The 20,081-nt window shown below is 39.8% G+C and overlaps 1 protein-coding gene across 2 annotated transcripts in view; it reads left to right on the forward strand.

Annotated features, from left to right (window-relative positions):
• LOC125318484 (myelin basic protein) overlaps nucleotides 1-20,081 on the forward strand; it is an 84,037-nt gene that overhangs the window by 30,631 nt on the left and 33,325 nt on the right. For both annotated transcript variants that reach the window (XM_048289258.1, XM_048289259.1), the window contains exon 2: nucleotides 478-568. In XM_048289258.1, the coding sequence (XP_048145215.1) occupies nucleotides 478-568 (91 nt within the window). The remainder of the gene's footprint in view (nucleotides 1-477; nucleotides 569-20,081) is intronic.

Consider the following 20,081-nt stretch of genomic DNA (forward strand, 5'->3'; position numbering starts at 1 on the left):
GTGCTTTAAACAGTCAAGTACATGAATTGGTTAAAGACTTGAAGCTGGCTGCTCATAAGCTCTCTCTAGCTCACTTGCCTTTGCTCTGTAAGGAGGAATATTTGTGTACTATGTTCTGATCTCTTGGTTCACTAAGTCAACATGGAATATGTCAATAGAAATAAAATTAGATATGAAACAGAAAGGTGGAAACTTACAAGACTTTTATGATTTAAGATCTCTCTCTTGTTTAAATGTCTTTTCTAACTCTCCAGTTTATGTAGTCTAGTCAGATTAAAACAGGCTCAAAAAAAAAATCCAGGTTTTCTGAGAGTATTTTTCCTTACTATTTTGCAAACCCACATACGTGTAGCAAAGATAACAAAACCACCCGTGTTAATGATTCTGTAATTAAGAATATAATTTAAAAGTTTGAAGAGTGTTTCTGTTTGAGAGCTATAAAAGGAGAACTAATCTCAGTAAATGTTTGTTTTACAGAATGCTGAAACCAAGGTGGAGGAAGCAGCTAAGGAGAGTCCAAAAGCAGCCAGACTAACACAGCAGTCTTCAGAGGATAATGAAGTATTTGGTGAGTTACTAGGACAAGTGGAAAATGTTATTTGATGTGTTAGTACAAAGAGAATTCCCACAAAGTCCTAGTGATCTACTTAATGTTGGTGTGCAGTATTTGAGTGCAGGCTGTACAGTCCCACAGAGACCTGGAAAGATGGAGGAGAGGACCAAGAAGAAAACAAAGAGCGACCAACAGTCTGAAACAAATAATCTCTGAGGAGAAGAAAGATTGAATCCAAGTGTTCAGCAAAATTAAAGGTTTATGCAGTAAGGGAATATAAGCTTTTCTCCATCCATGATGGACAGGAAAAGCAGTGAATTCTTAAAACTGCAAAAAGAAAGATGTGATCAAATGTCAGGAAGGGAAATACAGAAACAAATACTAAAGCATTATGATACATCATCTGGAAAGTGTGCAGATTCATCATTGCAGGTCTTGAAAAACAGGTTAGACAAGTAACTGTCTAAGCTGATGTAATCATCTTGTGCCAGAAGGATAGACTGGATGACCTTTGAGAATTCTTGGAGGCCTAGGTTTTAAATGAGCTTCTCTTGGTATTTTTCAGTGAATCCCTTTCCTGCTCTCCATAGAGGTTTTGCTGATAGTTTTATTATTTAATCTGAAAGCCACATTTGACCTTTTCTTCTGCATTAAGTTTTGGAAAAGAGACCGGGAATCTTAGAATCATAGAATATGCTGAGTTGGAAGGAATCCATCAGAACTATTAAGTCCAACTCCTGGCCCTGCAGAGGACACCTCAAGAATCACACCATATGCCTAAGAGAATTGTCCAGACTCTTCTTGAACTCTGTCAGGCTTGAGCACTTGCTATGAGCACTTGCCTGCAGAGCCTGTTCCTGTGCCCAAACACCGGCTGGGCGACGAAAGTTTTCCTGATGAGGGAAACCTTATTATTACAACTTTAGGTTGATTTTATGCTAATAGAACTCCAATAAAGAAGCAGTAGTCTTAACATTAATGCAGGAGAGGTTAGGGGAAGGCTGGTCATGTGGATGTTACTAAGGATGACTAGCTTGAAAACTTTTGGATGAGCGAAATATTTTTAAATACAGTAACGATTTTTTTTTCTTTCAAAGTACAAAAGGAATGGAGCATGGATAATTAGTCTTTTTCACTATATACGGAAATCATTTAAACTGGCTTTGTTTCAATTCATCTTTTCTCAGTGAGATAATATAGTGTGATTGGCACATGAGCCTGAATTCCTGGCATGAATGTTTCCAACACTGATCACATAGTGCTAGTGTCTGATGAATCCACCAGTGGACTTTAGAACTAGCTTTCAGCTTTATTAAGTGGGTGCTGAGGCTATTACCTCATTTCCTCGCTATTTGCTCTGCCAATTATTTGCAGTAGATCCAGTATTACTGGTTAGAAAGCCCCATGGCACAGTGTAATGTGCATCTCAAGCTGTGTCCTTTCTCAGAGCAGAGCTTTCGTTTTCTTTCTGCAAGAATGATGGAGACAGCAAAGCAAGGAGATCTCCATCTGCCTCTTTCTGCCAGCAAAATCTCAAGCATTTAAACATCTGTATACTGTGATCACTGCTCCCATGTACCAGTGAGCTAATCCGGTAGTTAGTCAAGCCTGTGGTCCACATGGGAACTGTGAGTCTAGAGATGGGAATTAACCGTGGAATTCACTGTTGGTAGGTTTAAACTCAACATCCAATGATCCATACCCTGTATCAACACATTCTTTTACTAATTGAAGAAAGTCAACATGCAGTATGCTATATGGTCTTTAAAGCTAATAATTTACTAACAAACTGCTAAATATTTCCATGTTCCAAATCTGTGAACTGAACTGGTTATCTGAGATAAGACACTGATCAACCTTTGATAACTCGACATAACAAGGAGGAAAATTTTTTTCCAACCCCAAAACAGTCAGACTGCAGTATCTTATATCAACCCTCCTACCACTTTGCAAATGACAGTCTGGTGTGGGTTTTTTTGATTTTAAGATAAGGTCAAAATGGGGGAGAAAAAAAGAGGAAGTATGGTGCAAATGGAGTCTGTAATCTTCTTTTACCCTGGTCAAATGAGGAAATCAAAGTGGACTGAAGGTGCAAGTGAAATCACTGTAGTAAGGATCAGGGAGAATATTTTGACAGATACAAGTTTTGTGTCTTGAGAATGACTGCTGTGTGTGCCTTTCCCTGCAGTTCTGGACAATTTCTTAAAATACTCTATTACATCTTACAGGGATAAAGGATAAGCTTGAAGCAGTTTTCCCTAGATGAGTTATTTGTTGTTCGGTGACTTAAATGATTAGAGATCCTGCTCACTCTGGCTTGATCTATTTCAAGCTATCCCTCATTTCTTTCTTCTTTTTCCCCAGTGATGCTAATTATACCAAGCATCAAGTATGCACCCATAGTTGGTTAATTCATAGCTCCAGCTTTGACTAGAATCCCTCTTCTGAAGAATTTTTAATAGCCTCCAGTCTCTTTGAGCAGGTGCAGTGTCTTCCCTTTTCACAGAGATCACTATCTTCTGTGACTTATTTACTATTTTCCCCAGACATCCCTTCCCCCAGCTTTCTCTGGACAGTGCCACCCCCTACAGAAAGGTTAGCACAGGCAGCAGAGGAGCCTGACACAGCCTCTGAGCCCCCTTTGAAGCGGGGCAGCATCCCTTGAGAGTGGCCTGCCTTTTCTGTCCTGGTGCGTGGGCGCGCAGCAGGCGCTGGGACGAGCCGTGTCCCCCGACAGCGCTGGCTGTCCCTCTGCGCTGAGCCACCCGGTGGCAGCAGCTGCCAGGCCCTGGCAGCCACCAGGGCGCCTGGACTGCCAGGTCCAAGGCTCTGCAGCAAAGGAGACAGAAATCTCTTGATTTGTGCTTGTCTCCCCACTCTCCGAGGTTAGTGTTGGCATGCACCAGGTGACAGTAATGACTTCTCAGGATACGGGAACTTTTCTCTGCTGTGGACAGCATGGAATAGATGCAGTTGCTAAGAATTGTTTTACAGAAGATACCTGGTGAAGCTGTACCATTTGAATATGTCAGGGTTTTTTTGAAAATGCTTCCTTTCAGAGTAAATGTGGTTTCTGCAGTCCCTATCAGCTGGATCCAGTTTTGGAGGCAAACATGTTATTATTGATTGAAAACATCACGGTGGTAAGGAGCCAAGTGTGGGGTTCTCTTTCAAGTCTGCTAGACCTGGTAGCATACTTTGTAGATTCAAGCAAGGTTTAATCCACTACTGCAAAGGGCCACTTGTGAACACACATAAATGTCATACTTTTCCTGTTGTTCTTCTCTCTGTGGGTTGGATTTGGGAATTACCATTCCAGAAGGCTTTTTTGCATTTCTCTTTAATATTTGGGGTTTTACTGGGGTATAAATGAAATGGCCTTGCGAACAATGAAGCCACATCGTACTAGCTGCTTTATGAAACAAGCAAATGAGTCAGGTGTGTCTTGTGTTTCAGAGAGGTAATTCTCAAAGGCAATGAACTTTTTATACAGGAAGATGGAATGGAGAAATGAAGCAGAAGGGTAAGGGCATGGGAGAGAAAAGACATCACAGTGATGGCATTTGCAACTATGAAATTCTGAATTGACAAGAGTTAGTTTTGTTTGCCCTTTGAAAGGATTTTCTTGTGGCATCCAACAGAGTTCTGTTGTCTGATATATACTGAATATGCATCTGTGATGTGGAGCTAGAATGTCTTGCTTGCTACAAACTTCTGTTGAACTTGCACGTAGTCAACATGGTCTCTGTTGCAACCAGTATGTAGTCAGAAAAGGATTGTGAATTACAGTCCAGGGGAAAGAAGGAAATTGCTGGGTACGGTGCTATGCATTTAAGGCAATGGATCAGGAGGGGACTCTTCACCTTACTTCCAGAGATTATTTTCTGAAGTTTATTTGATCCAATGCTACGCTACAACTGTCAGGCAGAAGCAGGGGGGAAATCTGCCTTTCATTCTGACCACTGGGATGACTGGATCTTTCTTTCTTTGGTTTAGCCCCTATTACATTAACCTGGAAAATGACAAATGCAGATTTTTAATTACACTTTATACTTTTTTTTCCATAGGGTTGAACTAGCATAAAATTACAAGCAAGATTTTTCCTTGGGAGGACTGTTGTATATTAACAATATATTCCCCTTTCTGATGGAAAAGAAAGTCAAGTGTGCTAACTTTTTGTCATAGAATCATAGAATATTTTGAGTTGGAAGGGACCTTTGAAGGCCATGTGGTCCTAATCCCCTGCCATGGGCAGGGACATCTTGAACCAAATCAGGTTGCTCAGAACCCTGTCCAACCTCACCTTGACTGTGTCTAGGGATGAGGCATCCACCACCTCTGTGAGTAACCTGCTCCAGTGTTTTACCACCCTCATAGTAAAAAAACATCTTCCTTAGGAAGATAGAGTAAGACTTGATCTTGTCAAACAGGAAGCTTCATTTTCTTTCTATCTTGTCGATCAGGTCTAAGCTCGTATCTGGATGTGGCCATTTTTCTTCTGGCTTAGAGCTTTCCAGGGATCCATGCTGTGCGCCTAAAGTTGTACTGTGAGGTGTTGGGTTTTTGTTGTTGTTTGGGTTTGGTGGTGGGGTTTTTTGCTTTGGTTATTTGTTTTTGGTGTGAGTTTTTTGTTTGGTTGGCTTTGGTTTTTGGTTTGTTTGTTCTCTGGGTTTTTTTACTAAAAAGAGGCAAAATGAACACATTTTTTTTCCCCTCTAAGAGGAGAGATCCTATTGTAGGGCTTTTTCAGCACCATCTGCCATTCTGCTGTTTCAAATTGCAGTACTGGGTACCTCTTGATGTATCTTTTTGTGTGCAGAGCTCAGAGATAGAGCAAGAAAATGTACATTCAGCACAATTCCATGGTGGCCCTGACTCACCCCGATTCTTGCTTATGCTGATGCCTGCTGCTGTGTCCCACACAGAATGTCCTGTTGGGAGTTGTGTAAACCCACGTGGGATGAAGAGCTCCTCTCTCTGTGAGACTTCCATCTGTAGTGGTTTGACAGACCTAGTCACACTCACTGTTGGTCTGCCTTAACACAGTCCCACTGCATCCAAACGTGGGAACTTTTGGATGCTGTGTATTGAATGCCAGTTTGGGTTCTTTGGTTGTGGGGTTGTTCTGGTTGAGTTTTTTTCTTTATCTGAGGATTTACTGATGGTCTATAAAATTTGTCTGGGAAAATGAGAGAATTTGTATTCTGGTCTTATAGAATATACTTATAAAGGTGGGAATATATATGTTTTTGAATGTTACATCTGTAAAGATTTCACTCTTCTTGTACCTATTTTTGTTTTTTGATTCTTGCTTAAGAAAAAGAGGGGGAAGAATGTGAAGGGAGGAGCTGGAAGGCACAATGCCTTTATCAGGAGGTGATGCAGTCCTGTCAAGAGCTGGCTAAAAGCTGAAGGTTATTGCAGTTCAGTGACCTTACTGGGAAGCTTCTTTCATTGTAACACAATCAATTGTGGAATACAAGCTATGACATTAATGCAAAATAATGGCAAGCTTACACACAAAAAAAATCAATCTGGTGGGACAGCAAATGGTCCTAAAATAGGTGTTATTACCATGGTGCAGTTACCTCCTCTTGCCTGAGAGGCAAATGGGGGAATTTAGTGTCCTGTCGGTTTTCATTATAAGCTAAGTAATGATTCTGGTTTTCCAGCTATCCACCTATTTCCACTTTCCCTAGCCTTCTTTCCTTTTCCTGGTTTCTTGCAAGACTTGGCCTGTCTGCTTTCATCCAGAGACCACTGGTTTATCAAAATTACAACAGCAACCCTGGATTAGCTTTCTGAGATGGAAAGAATAGATTTACATTTTAATAAAAAAACCCACTTGCTATTTTTTATGCAATTGTTGGGTCTCAGAGGTACAGCTCACAGCTTTCCCTTTTTGGTGTGGTATTTTATGCCCACCTGCAGATCTTTATTTTAGGGAAAGGGCTGAAACTTGCGTATCTCACATATCATAAAGTGGTTTTTGCAAACAATGTGTAGTTTTTGCATATGGGCAAGCGAAGATGAATATTGGAGAAGTGCTGAGGTGGAAAGAGACCTATAGGAGTCCAGAGGCAGCAGCTGGCCAACTGGTGGGATGTTTTGTTATTTTAAAGTTTGAAGCTTTTTATAATGTATAGATATTTGCAACTTCTCTATTAGTTCTGTAATTGGTTTGGTTATGGCTCATTTTTATGGATTTTCTTTATTTAACAGTAGCATTCAAACATTATTTATTTCCTGGCAGCAGTCTGGTGCTTTAAACAGTAACAGTAGCTCTTGGACATCTAATTAGTTAATATGCCTTTAATTAAGTAATGTAATGTCCTACAGTAGCATAAACTAAGTCTTCAAGATTACCTTTAGTATGCCATTGATGTTTGCTGCAAAATTAGTGCACAAGCACTTAAGGGCATTTTAACAACTCTGATTTGGTACGATTTTTCTTATTTTTTTCTTGTATGTACCACATGCAAGCAACATGTAAAACAGAGGTCTGGGTTTTCCTAATATCATAGGGACTGGATTTGTTACTTGGGTGGTTAGCATAGGCGTGGAGCTGAGAGCAATGCCTGCTGCATTTTTAGCAGTGGTGGGCTGTGCTTGCTGTAATTAATCAGCACATTAACAATAAATGACTTATTCATGATTTTAATGCTTGCTATACAATGTACAGGAGCTGGTGATTTTTTCCCCCCTTGTTTATTCAGTAAGAGTGAGTCTGTATGCAAGATGGAGGGCAGCACAATAGGCATTTACCATCCTATTGTTACCCAGAACAAGCATTGTATCCAATTGTAAAAGTGAGGATGAAGAAGGGTGGTCTAATGTCACATGTTGCTGGATGGTGATTTGAGGCCTATGGTTAATTAGCTAGCCATGAAACAAATTACTCCTTTCCCAGTGTGTTTTATTATCTTTGTCCTGTTAGCAGGCTGCAGCCCAAGAGAGTATTCTGTGTGCACAGAAGTCCTTAGTGTTCTCTGTCACTGATTCTTATGTACCATCCAGTTGGGTTAAGGCAGGATTTTATCTGTAAATGAATTAAAAGTGCTTCTGAAAGATCCTTATTTTGGGGAAAGGAGCTGAAATGTTGCTGTTGTCCCGTTTCCAATTTTGTTGAGGCTGAATAACCACTCAGTTCTGGTTTGAGTGAAAGAAGCAGCAGAATAGTTCTCTGTGGGCCAACCGCTCTTCTGTCGGGTTAGCTGAAACAGATGTTGTTAAAGTTTAATTACAACATGACTCACTTTTTAATGCAGTGGCTAGAAGAGAACTAGAAGGAGTTTTTGTACCATACGTTAGGAGAATATGAAAACAACAGCTAAGATTGATAACACTTCTGTGTCTTTAAAAAAATAAGTAATACGAAAGTCATCAACTTTGGCTTCCTGCATAATAGAAACTATGGAATTTCATTATGTAATTCCTGGGTAAAATCCATAATACCTGATTTGAGCCAGAATAATGTCCTGTTGCAAAAATTGTACAAAAACAATGGATTCTCCTCAGACTTTAAGCAGTCAGTTACCCCGGTTTGAAAGAGGCTCTTTGCTGATGGTCTGCACCCCATAGTTACCTCTAGTTGTGTGTCTGGCCTCCATTAGGCTGCCCGTAGCACACATCATGAAAGACATATACAAACCCAGATTTTTTCTTATCTGAATGCAGAAGACAGAAATCGTGGTAAAAAGGGGATACAGAGGTAAACATCTTGCCCTCATAAATACTGTATGTCAGTGCTAAGTTGATGCTTCCCCTCCAGTGTGCTGTGAAACAGGTGAAATTCCAATTCCTTGCCAGGATCTGATGGGCCTAAGAAATTCTGGGTTGGATTCTTAATGACGCTTCCCACTCACGCCCCCCTTTAAGTCATGTTCACTCATGATATTGTGATAAGCTCTATTGACTTTGCCAAAACTATAAAGATAGTGAATTGAGCTTAAAAATCAAAAATCCATTGACTTGTCCTTCCAATATTAAAGGATCAGGCTGGAGTGTGGAAAAACCTGTGGATTTTCTTATGTTCAGGTTGATGCCCAAAGAGTATGGAAGGGCAGGGAGAGAGCCACTGTAGCTGCATCCTCTTGTCCAGCAGCAGTTCTGTGAAAATATCAGCCTGGGTGTGTGGTGGGTGTAGCTCTGGAAGGAAAGCCAAGCAGCAAGAAGCCCACCGTGAAGGATTATGAAAGTAGAGAATGACAGCTATTGTAAACATGCTATGCAAGCTGTTTTGGTGGTGACCCTGACAAAATATTTTTATTCCGGTGCTGAATTGGGCTTCAGCCTCGTGCGTGGCATTTGCAACTGTGTCCACAAGACTGAAAATGACTCTGCTGGTGGTGGAGAGTGAAAGCAAGAAGGAATGCACAGCATTTGAACGAGTGAATGAAAATTTGCAGGGCTTGGCATGTGTCAGTTTCCCCTTGGCACTGCCATCGCTGTACTCTGGAGCTCTGTGAAGCTCCAGGGCTCCAGTACCCTGTCAGGCAGGAAATCCAACCCGTACTTGAAGCTATGGCTTTCTGTTACGCATTTGTTCGAGAAGGCTGCCTGTGGTTTGGCTTAACTCCTTCAAACACATAGCTCAGCAGCGCTTGTGCAATAGCTCAGTTTCAGGGGTGGGACAGTGGCCCTTTAAGTGCTGACAAGGAGGAACAGAGCAGAAATTCACATCTGAGATAATCCATTTTTGATGAGGAAAATAGAAGTGAAAAGGACTAGTATTTACTGGTGTGCACACACTGGTACTTGTACAGAAACATCCTGGTGGCGACAAGACTGCAGTCGCTCACAAGCCTTGCAAGGAGCAGAGAACAGCCATGATAATGCTGCTCTTTATTTCCAGTGCTGTTCAGAGCAGGCACCCTCTCTAGAGCCTTCCCTATGCTTCCCTTCCCTGTTGCCAATGAAAAGCTTGGCCTTTTCTAGTCCCTTTAATAGTCCCACTTAATTAGAAGGAACCATTTTTAGATACAAAGTATTTCCATCAAAACAGCCACTTTAAATTAGTTTGAGTGATTTCTAGTAGTTGTCATCCATTGTGAATTCTTCTTTTCTTTTTGGTTCTTTCTGTAGCATCTTAAAATTTCTTCTGTGCATCATATTAATCTACTGCAGGAGGACTGCAGTAAAAATCAGAATTTTAAAGACTAAACTCAGTTGCTTAAACAAACATATGCTTGGACTGTTAAGAAATAATTCTAAATAAGTTTATCTCAAGTGACTTCAATAGAAAGAGTCAACATATAAAAGAAATCCACAACAGTTCTCATTTCTGTTCTGAAGTATCTGTAATAGGATTTTCTTTTAACCTTTGCTCGTGGAAAAGTAGATGAATGGGCTCTTGAAACAAAAGTGATAGGTTTTAGACACTTAACTAAGCCACCATGTTATGTTACAATAAATAGACTTCATTTCATTGGACTCAGTGGAGACAAAATTAAAATATTGATGCTTCTAAAAGAAATACTTGACATTTCACAAATGATTCCTTTGAAATAGGCCTGCTTCCCTGAATGTTTCTCAGGATGTGGTGTCTCTGTTTGCCTTGATGGGACCTCCTGCTTCTTCAACACAGCAACTCTGCTGATTTTAATGGAGCCATGCAGTGGTTATGCCTGAGTTCCTACCAAGATTATGGTTATACCCAAGTTCCTACTGAGGAAGATGCTGATCTGTAGTACCTGAAGCCGTCAGCTCAGCCAGCAGGTTCGAGGTAGCCGTCTTTCACATCAGGCATCGAGCGTGCCACTGGGGCAGCTTCAGGCAGGCACATATTTCCATTTTCTGATCTACTGATGTCGTGCAACCCAAAGTCAAATAGGAGTAGATAATTCTATTCTGAAGTGAATGGGCCAAGTTTTAATTGCAGTTGTGACATTTATTGTCATGAGTGAACTGAATTCTTTAGAAAGCCTTTTTGGGCAGGATTAGCTATAGACATGGTAAATTTTTGTCCCCTTTTTTTCACCTGTTGCTTCACCTATTCATCAGGTGTAAAATATGCAAGTATTTCATTTTTTAAGGTAAGGCTATGGCAGGAGCAGGCTGTAGTGTTACTCTGTTCCCTTACTTTCAGGCTGTCCTTTGTTTTGTGTATCATGTTCAGTCTTGTATCTAAACTGGCCATCCTTAAAATGACCACGAGACCCTCTTGTTTGGTCTCCAGATTTTATTGCTGTAGTATCACTTTCCTTCTGCATTTGTCAGCATAGGAAATCTACTACAAAATAGGCAATAGATGTCTGGATACTAACTATACAACAAGCCTGAGTGCCCTAGTCAGCATTAAATATAAATTCTGAACGTTTATTTATTTTGATATATTTGCCAAAATTTCTTGAAATAATTTTACTGCTCTGTTTTGGAATATATAATTCTGATATGAAGATCTGAAGGCAAATTTGTTTCAAGATTCCTGAATGATTTTGCTTGAAATAAAAACCAAAACCACAAACTGTTGAGATCCCTGAAAAATAAGAGCTTCCCTCTTCCTTTTCCACCAAATTTTTCCACCCTTGCTTTGACAGATCAGTGGCTGGCCAACATTATCATGAGCTGCATGGCCTAGAGAGGGAGAATAATAAGTGAAAATTAATTGAGGAACTTCACTAAATTTCATCAGAATTAGGAACATGCATTAACATTTTGAAATACTATCCAGATTTTGACCGAGATACTTTGGTGGATCTGGGCTTAAAGTGAGAATCAGAAGACTGAGCAAAATAACTGTTTGTGACTTTTCCCTTGATGATAAATTCCCCCAGGCTCCAGCAGAGAGATGTGACTTCTGTTTCCATATGCCAGCAACAATAAATCTGGCATCTATTTTAAAATCAGTGCTCACCTGATTGTAGTAATTTATATATAGTGGCCTGTTTTCAGGATGTGGTTTGGAGTGGTCAGTGAGATTGAACTGAGCAATTTTCTGAAAGTGAGAAGCCTGGGAGTTGAGATTTCTAAATATATTCATGCTTGGGATTTTTCTTTTACCTTTTCAGCTGCTCTCATTATTTTCATGGTGCACAGGGTGTTTTTCCCTCTGTTACTAAAGTACCAATGTCCAAATGCAGACTCACTGCCAGCATTATTTCAGTCACAATTCATACTGCAGGAGCACCCAGTCGAGGACTGGACCTCACTGAGCCTATTGATCTATAAACATCAGACCATAAGAAGGTTGCTCTGCATGTGTTACTGCCAATTCCTGTTTCTGAGAGTAGGTGTTTCCTTGCCAGTCAGACTGCTTTTACACCAAGCAGTATTTTGCTCTTAACTGTAAGACAAGAACCAAATTGCTCTAGATTTTGCAGACAAACTTCGGTTTCACAATGAAACCTGTTCTACGTGGGTAAACTCAGTAGCAGAATCTCAACAGCACAATTATTCTGTGGGGATGTGTGCTTCATTAGCAGCCTCTCTCAATGCTGTTGCTGCTCTTGACAGAGTTACAGCTGCAGAGTCATACTTGTAGCAATACAGCTCTGCTAGTGACTGCTCCCCGAAGGCAAGCCTTTAAATTATTCCTCTCTTCAGCCCAACAATCTTTCTATATTGACTTGTAATTTGTTGTTCAGTTTTGAATAATTATGAAGAAGGGCAAATATCTTTCTGGTTTCTGAGTTACGCTTTTGCCACCCACGGAGTTTTTTTGTGTAACGTATGTGCTGATTAAAAATGTCTCCTGCAGTGAAAATATGAGACCTTTTCTACTGTATTTTCTTAGTTCTCGTGTAAAAGGACCCTTTTTAGCTCTACCTAAATGTACCGTATTAGAGGATTTTTGAGACTGAAATGTTCCTGCAAATTAATTTCAAGATAAAAAAGAAAATAAGAAAAAGAAAGCTGTGGAGCTGGCCCCTCAAGAAAACAGAAGTGAATGTCTTGAAACCAGCATGTTATTTAAAATCACCCACTGCTTTGGCTAGTCATTGTGTCACCCCACCACTACTGGCATGTTCAAATACCTAGCTTTTCTAGTCAACTCCCTGTGTATTTTCAGAGTATTATAATCATGTTCTTTATCAGGAATGAATTGTGAGAAAAGTCAGAATATAAGATAGTTTGACATAGGGAGCTATTTAGAATTAGAGCCTTTTCTCCTTCCTCTCTATTAGTCTGTTTGTGTTGACATAATTGTGATGCAACACTGCAATATAAAGACATGTATTTTTTTAAAGGCAAGATTCGTAATTCAATATCCTGATTTAAATAAAAATATAACCCCTCTAATTTAGCAGATTCATTTTCATTGAGGAAATATGTAAATATTTGATAGTTCTGGTATTTTTATTTAGTTGTTTAATTTTCTATTTTAATTAGAGAATAAAAAGGGATCTGGAGGTTCTCAGGATGATGGAAAGTTGTATTTTTTTGTTACCTATAATGTTAAATAAAAAATCTGTGCAAATAGTGACATTTTCATCTGAGTGAAATATCCTAACATTTCTTCTTTGTAGAATTGCTAATGAGGTCACATCTTTCTGAAAATTGCAGTTAATTTGTATTGAGTGTAGGGTTTTATAACATTTCAGATCTCCTTAAAATGTTGTGGTTGCAATAGTGCATTTATTTTAAGGACGTTATTTATACACAAAAATTAGGAACCATGCTAGTAAGCTGTGTCTTCCACAGAGGGGAAGATAAAATTGCAGCTTGGATTAGCGGGAGGAATTTGATAAAGCATATTTAAGTCCTTTCATGCTCTGTACATTCATCTGTTTAATTCCTGTGCTGGTTTGTGTGTTAATTCAGAGAACAGTACTGTGCACACAGTGGAGATGCAAAGGCAATTTCCTTGTCTCTCTGAAGTGTAAGCTGGAAAGTGTATAATTATCTGTAGATTTTAGCACATAGTACCAATTGGAGTTCTTGCTTATATGCTGCTTGTGCTAAAAGTGGTGTGAATCAGAGGTGGTTTGTTTTGTTGTTTGGGGTTTGGTTTATTTTTTTATTAACTTACCTGTGGGTAAGAGGCTGAGCATCTCATTTTTGAGATTACTGGTAAACAACTTAATGTTTTCAACAAAGCAATTCAGGAATCATGAAAGTGCATCACAAGGATGTGGCTTGAATGAAATATTATAAAACAAAATTTAAGAGATAAGAAATAAATGTTGTATAGGAGATGGTAGAACAATGAAGAATGGAATAACCTTATTCTTTCCTAATTACATTATCTTTGTGCACAGCTGCTTAGTCTAGTGTTTGGGTTTTGAGTGGAGGGGTTTTCCTTGTGCTTTGGAGTGTGGCTTTTTGGGAGGTTTTTGGTGGGGGGGGGGGCGTTTTGGTTTTTTTTCCTCATCTGTTAGTATCTGCTTGTGCTAAGAACCTTGGATCAAATGCACTTTTAGGTTTCTGCCAACGGCTTTGGGGAGAGACAGATGGAATGGGGATTAGAAACACATCTGTATCTGTTTTGTCATTCTTAGAACTGCTTCACCATTCAGCACACAAGGTCTCGAGCCTGGAACTCTTAAGTAAAGGATTGCTTGTATCCTCACACCTTTTAGATTAGCCCAGTGGTCAGCGAGTTCATCCGAAAAGGCAGAAGAGAAGTTCCAGGTCTGTGAAAATACTTCACTTAAAATGTCCTGCCAGCAGTTCTACCTCAGCCTTTATATGTGGTAGCCGACATATCTCAGATGATCTCAGCTCTCAGGGGAGCATAAGAATAGAGGCATTCTCTGCGTGCATGAGTGGTTGGAATAACACTGTGCTTAGTGATCAAATGAACAATCCCTTTGAGCTTTCGAGATAGTACCCCCTCTCACAGGGCATCGGAAAGCATTTCTTTAACAATTATGCAATAACAAAGCACAATAGGATCACTGGTTGCCGTGATTTCTGAGGAGGAAAGTCAAGAGTTTATGTTACCTTGTTACTATCTCAAACTAAACCGGTTTGGCAGTCAAGAAATGCAGCCTGATCTGTGCCAGATCCCTGATTTTAGTGGAGTAGGGTGGTGCAGAAATAAATGTTCAGAATTTTTTTGTGTTTTAGCCTGCCTGGTGCTTTTTTTTTTTTAAACTTCCCCCCCCCTTGCCCCCCAATCTCGTCTGGCATTCTTGCTTTTCCTTAAAGCAGTTTAAAGATCCTCCTGATGTAAACAGAACTTGTACTATGGACTGTGCTTTTCTTATGCTCCAGGTCATTTCTCCAGCCCAGTGGTCTTCCTTTTTACTGTGACTGATTCCTCCTGTGTGACTACTCTATTTTACTGCTGCTGTCTGCTTCTGCTTACCACCAGTCTTTTTTTCCCTGTGTTTTTCTCACCACATTTTCTTCTCACCTGCTGATCCATTTCTTTCTGCCAGACCTTTAGCTGCATTTGCATCCTTCCATCTGGCTGGTTCATTCCTTTTCTTCCTTTTCCTCTTCTCCTCTTCATGGTCCTCCTTTACTACCAGGAGTCACTCCTTCAGCTGCTTTCTAGCAGCTTCTCTACTGACAAACACACAAAGTTCTCCTTCTGGTGAGCTTCTTGATGATTAACCTGCATGTTACTGCAAATATTCTAAACAATATTAGCCAGTCTATCTGTTTTCTTGCATCCCTGGTCATCAGAAAAAGAAAAAAGGGGGATGAAAAAGGATCAATTTAAAGTAATTTAGATGTTTCCTTTTTTGATTTTTAGGTGTTGAATGTGGGACACTGCAAGCCACATATCAGCGAATATTCCAGCCTTGCACAAATGAATACTGATGAGATGACCTGGGATAATAGCATTGCTCAGGGCTGCTGAGGCCATTCTGCTGTAATAACAAATTCTAGTCAAGACTGAGACATATTCAGCAACAGGATGTCTTGTCTTTTCTTTGAATTTGAAAACTAGTAACAAAGCTGAGGTTTTCTTATGTTGTGCATGTGTGTGTGCAAACAAGTATTTGTATGGCACACAAGTGTTGCACAGCAGCAGAAAAAATACAAATACATATATTCTGTGTTCTCTGGGATGTTCATATTACCTAATCTTTTCATTCTAGATGAAGAAGAATAAAAGTTGAAGATTATAAATTGCATTAATTTAAAATTAAGATCTGGTGTTTATGGTTTTGCTGATGCAGTGCCCATGCCCTGTTAAAATCTCAGGGGAAAAAACATATGATCTTTAGCAAAACTGCTAGTTCTCAGCTACTGAAGTGGGCCTCAATGTAATATTTATAGTCTCATCATAGAGTTCTACTGGTTTGTTGCTGAGTTTCTTTTTCCCCTTTTCTCCCTGCTAATTAGCTTAATGCTGTCAGCATAAGAAACTTATTTTTACTTTTGATTTTGTAGTATTCATCTATAACTTCAGGTTTGTCTGTACTTTTTAGGAAAGGGAAGAAGTCTTAGCCCTGGATTTCAGATCTGACCAATTACTGTGTCTAGAATCTCATGAGCTCTTCCTACTGCTTTCAGCTCATCCCAGTAGAATAGGCTGCGATGGTTGGCTTTGAGCTGCTTATAATCAGGAAGCACACACAGTTTGTTAGATTTTACATCATTGGAGGGCCAGAGGCTGGAAATGGGAATGTGTAAATTTGACACTTGATTTGATATTCCTGCTGAGTAAAAGATGCACACATTTCTCCCTTTGCCGTCTTATTTTCTCCTGGTGGAGCAGAAAGTATATGATAATGAGTCCAAAAGCAAGTGGTTATTTAGATAGCAACAAATTGCTGCATAAAAAAGGTCCATATGCTAAGGGTCAATTTAAAGTAACTTAGATATTTTCTTTTTTGATTTTTAAATGTTGAGTATCAGTGAATGTTCCAGCTGTGGTCCCAGGGAAGAACGGGAAGGTGGGAAAGCTGTTCTGGTTTTATCTTGCAGAGGGTATTTAGCAAAGCCAGTTGTCTCAGGGTCCCACTGAGATTTTGTTTCTGGAGTCAAGTATTTTGAATGTCTGAATCTACTGCTGACCTTTTCTCCTTTCTCTTAATTATTTTGAGTACCATGGATTAGTATCTTGCTTCAGATTTAAAAAACAACCAAGCAAAACAAAACAAAAACCAGATGAATGTGCATGATAAATTGATAGCATATTACCCTCTCTATTAAGAGTATGAAACTGGTAGAAAACAAGAAGCAGACATAAAATTCTTAAGCAGGCAATTTGCACGTTGTGGGTGGATTTTCTGAAATACCTGAAGGGAATTTTAAATACTCTGGAAAAATTATGAGAAAGATCATAACCTGAGTGTATTGTAAGTAATAAAGAACACTAAGCACAGTGGTGAGCTCTGCAGAATATCCTAAAGCATTTTCACATTCACAGCTCAGTCTCAAAGGAAAAATTGTAAATGGAAGGGAAGGACTAGAAAAATCTGGTCCATGCAAGTGTTAGTAATGAACACTGTCAATACCATGTTCTGGGAACCCTGAAGTGTAAAACAACTGTTGGCATTTGGAAGTTTGGACAGGGTTTGGGGGTTCTTTTGCAGGAGCTGAAGGTCAAAATACCCGATGCCAGACTGCATATGAGCTTTAACCTGACAGGCAAAATACTGACACCACTGAACCTTTCCAGTTTGGCTGGCAGTAGTGCCCCTAGCTGTGTGTGTTTTGTAAGAACACACTGGGGGACAGCCAAGCAAGACGGATAAATGGACACATATTCTTAAACAGCAGCTGTCTGTAACATCCAGTTCCACTTGGCTAAGCACTAATTTGATTTTTGCTTCTGCTTTTAAATTCTTTTTGGGCTCATTGTAATCTGTTTGCATTGGTTGGTTAAATTTGCAGTAATAGTCCAAAAGCAGAATTTGACAGCCACTGCTTTATTGCCACCTCCTTTCCCCACCCCATTTCAAACAAAGCCTAATTCCAAAGTAGAGTGGCTGCACATTTGGCTTGTTTGCTTTAGATTTCCATTAGACTTAACTGCCAAAACAACCTGGTCATACCCATGACAAGGCTGAATTTGTCTTCCTAGTAATTTCTTTGCCCTAAAAAGCAATTTGACACAAAGGTTTTCTTCAAAAAGGAAGGTATTTTGGGGCAGTAACCACACAACAAAGATACTTAATTTCACTTTTGGAGACCACTCACTTTTAAATTGCTTTGGGTGAACACATTCCATTGTATGCTGCGACACAACCCAGCAACATTTTCCATCTCTCCTAGGGCTAGGTCCTGGCTTTTTCCTGTATTCATGTGCTTACAGTCCCTTTGCTTTCCCCTTCCACACCTTTGTGTCTATGTTCCCGTGACAGAAAAACCATTCTGAGCAGGCTGGGTGACAGAGGATGTTATAATTCACATCCTGACACGTAGCAGGGGCACAGCTATACCACTAGAATGCATCTGGTATGAGCAAACAAAAAGAACAGACTGTTTTTCAGGCCATTTGGGGTACGGCTAAGGCTGCCTCTTAGTTCTTCGGAGATTGTGTGTTACACAGATTTTCAATTTGTGTAAAATAGATGCAGGAAGGGCTAAGGAATGCTTTGACAATATGATAGTGTTTCCCAAGGGTTGATCAGCATACTTCTGAATCGATATACTGTGTAATTCCTGTAAGGCAGATGAAGCACATAGTCCATGATACATATCCTTGGTAGGAGGTAAAAGAGTTCCACTCAGCCATTTTTTAAAGACTTTTTAGCTATTGTGTAGGGCAAACAGTGTTTTGGTGGAGGAAGAAAAGACACTGCTTCTCTGGTGTCACTGACATCTCTCCAGTCAGCATTCAAGTGCCATGGTATTCATTGAATGTTGTGTTTTTCAGAAGCAAAGCCTTGCTTGATCTGTTTTGTGTTACAAAACATGAAAGACAGTCTGGATAAATTTCTTTCATGGAATCACTGATCCTTCTAAATGTATTTCATTTTCATGTCAATTCCTCTTCTGGCTACCATTTAAAGCATATTTGATCTAGTTACTAGCCCTTCTGCAGGCTTAATGCTGCTGGTACCTCCGAGTTACTAATGCTCATGTTTGTGTAGATGTTGCTGGAGAAACTGTGTATGGCCACATGCGAAACTGCACTGTCAGAAGGTAACCTGGTGCGCTCTCCAGGGGTGTGGTGCCTCTGCATTGCAGTACATCCACCCTTGCCTTTTCCTGACATTTATTCATTTGTTAAGGGTTTATATTTATTAAGGGAATTGCCTTTATTCAGTCACCACTTAAGCTGGCTTTTGCTAATTACATCAGATATCTGTACGTGTGCATGCAGAATAGTGCTAACAAAAGGATTCTGCTTACAAAACTTAATAGTTTGTTCATTAAGTAGGTCTCACTTGCCTGTGAATCCATGCTGACTTAGAGCTATACAGATGCATTTTTTTTGGATAATCTTGGACATATATCTTTGGTACACAGGTTGTACATCCACCCAATTATGCTAAAGTTCCTGTGAACTGGTCTGGGTGTCCTGCCACTCACGAAAGTTCAAGTGGCTCCCACTGACCTAAATACCAGTCAAAATAATTTTTTTTAAAAAGCAGGTCTATACTGCAGTGCAAGCAGAAGAGTAATAGCTGAAGATGATGCAGTTTTATCTGCTGGTTAGTTGTGATGATGATAATGGTAGTTATCATTTAGCTAGCCCCGTGCAGCTTCTAAGGACTGCACAAAGTGTGCACTAATTAAGTGTGAACTACTCTGACAGTTAACTTTTACTGTATTTGGAAAGCCTGACACTTTTTATTATGTGTGGCAGACCTGGCAATGAGAGAAAGATGTAAGCAGCATGACTTCAACTTGCAATCATCTAGTCAGACTGTATCAAATTAGATGTATATGAAAAAGAATAAATGCTCAGATAATGTCATGGTCTAGCTCCACATCAAGTTATCCTCTATTGTTTTTTCTCTTTTTTTTTAATATGGATTGCAACATGTTGCTTGTGCCATCAGTAGAAGTGTAGGATAATTTGTCAATTGCTGATTTCAACTAAGTTGTGTCAGCCCCCTGCAAAGAATATGGGCCTTAATTTTATTCCTTTCAGGTATGTGAGAAATATTTTCCTTGCCAGAATAGAAGATTAAGAAATCGAAAATGGGGTGAGTGATAGACCTGTCTTATTTATTGTCACAGAAAGAATTGTCAGGAGATGTGGGTGGGAAGAACGGGATTTGTTTCAGTAAATGCCTCTTTATGACACTTTCTGAAAGGCAAGCAGTCAGAGCTGAGACTTTTGCAAGTGCAAGTTTTTGTCCTATCATGAACTACTTATTTTCTTATTTTTATGAAATGTATCTTGGTCTGTTAATCTGCATGCATTTGTTTTTTTTCTTTCTTTTTTGTTTCGCTTCTGTTTCTCAGGCAATACTGTCTGCAGTGGGCTTTCTTTACTGCTGAAGGAGATACTCTGGAGGTTCAATCCCTCCTGTAATAGGCCAAAGATAATAAATGAGAGTTCAAAATTAAGTGCATTTGCTTCTCACAGCTTGATGCTTTCATGCTGTTGGGGAGCAACAGGAGTGGCCTGCCCAGCGTGGGGATGAGCTGGGACCAGGGTGACAGCGAGGAAGGCCGGTCAGGCAGGCACCCAGCAAGGGGAGCAGCGAGGGCTGTCAGTCCTGGCAGA

The sequence above is a fragment of the Corvus hawaiiensis genome, chromosome 30 (assembly GCF_020740725.1).
Source record: "Corvus hawaiiensis isolate bCorHaw1 chromosome 30, bCorHaw1.pri.cur, whole genome shotgun sequence".
Classification (NCBI taxonomy): Eukaryota; Metazoa; Chordata; class Aves; order Passeriformes; family Corvidae; genus Corvus; species Corvus hawaiiensis.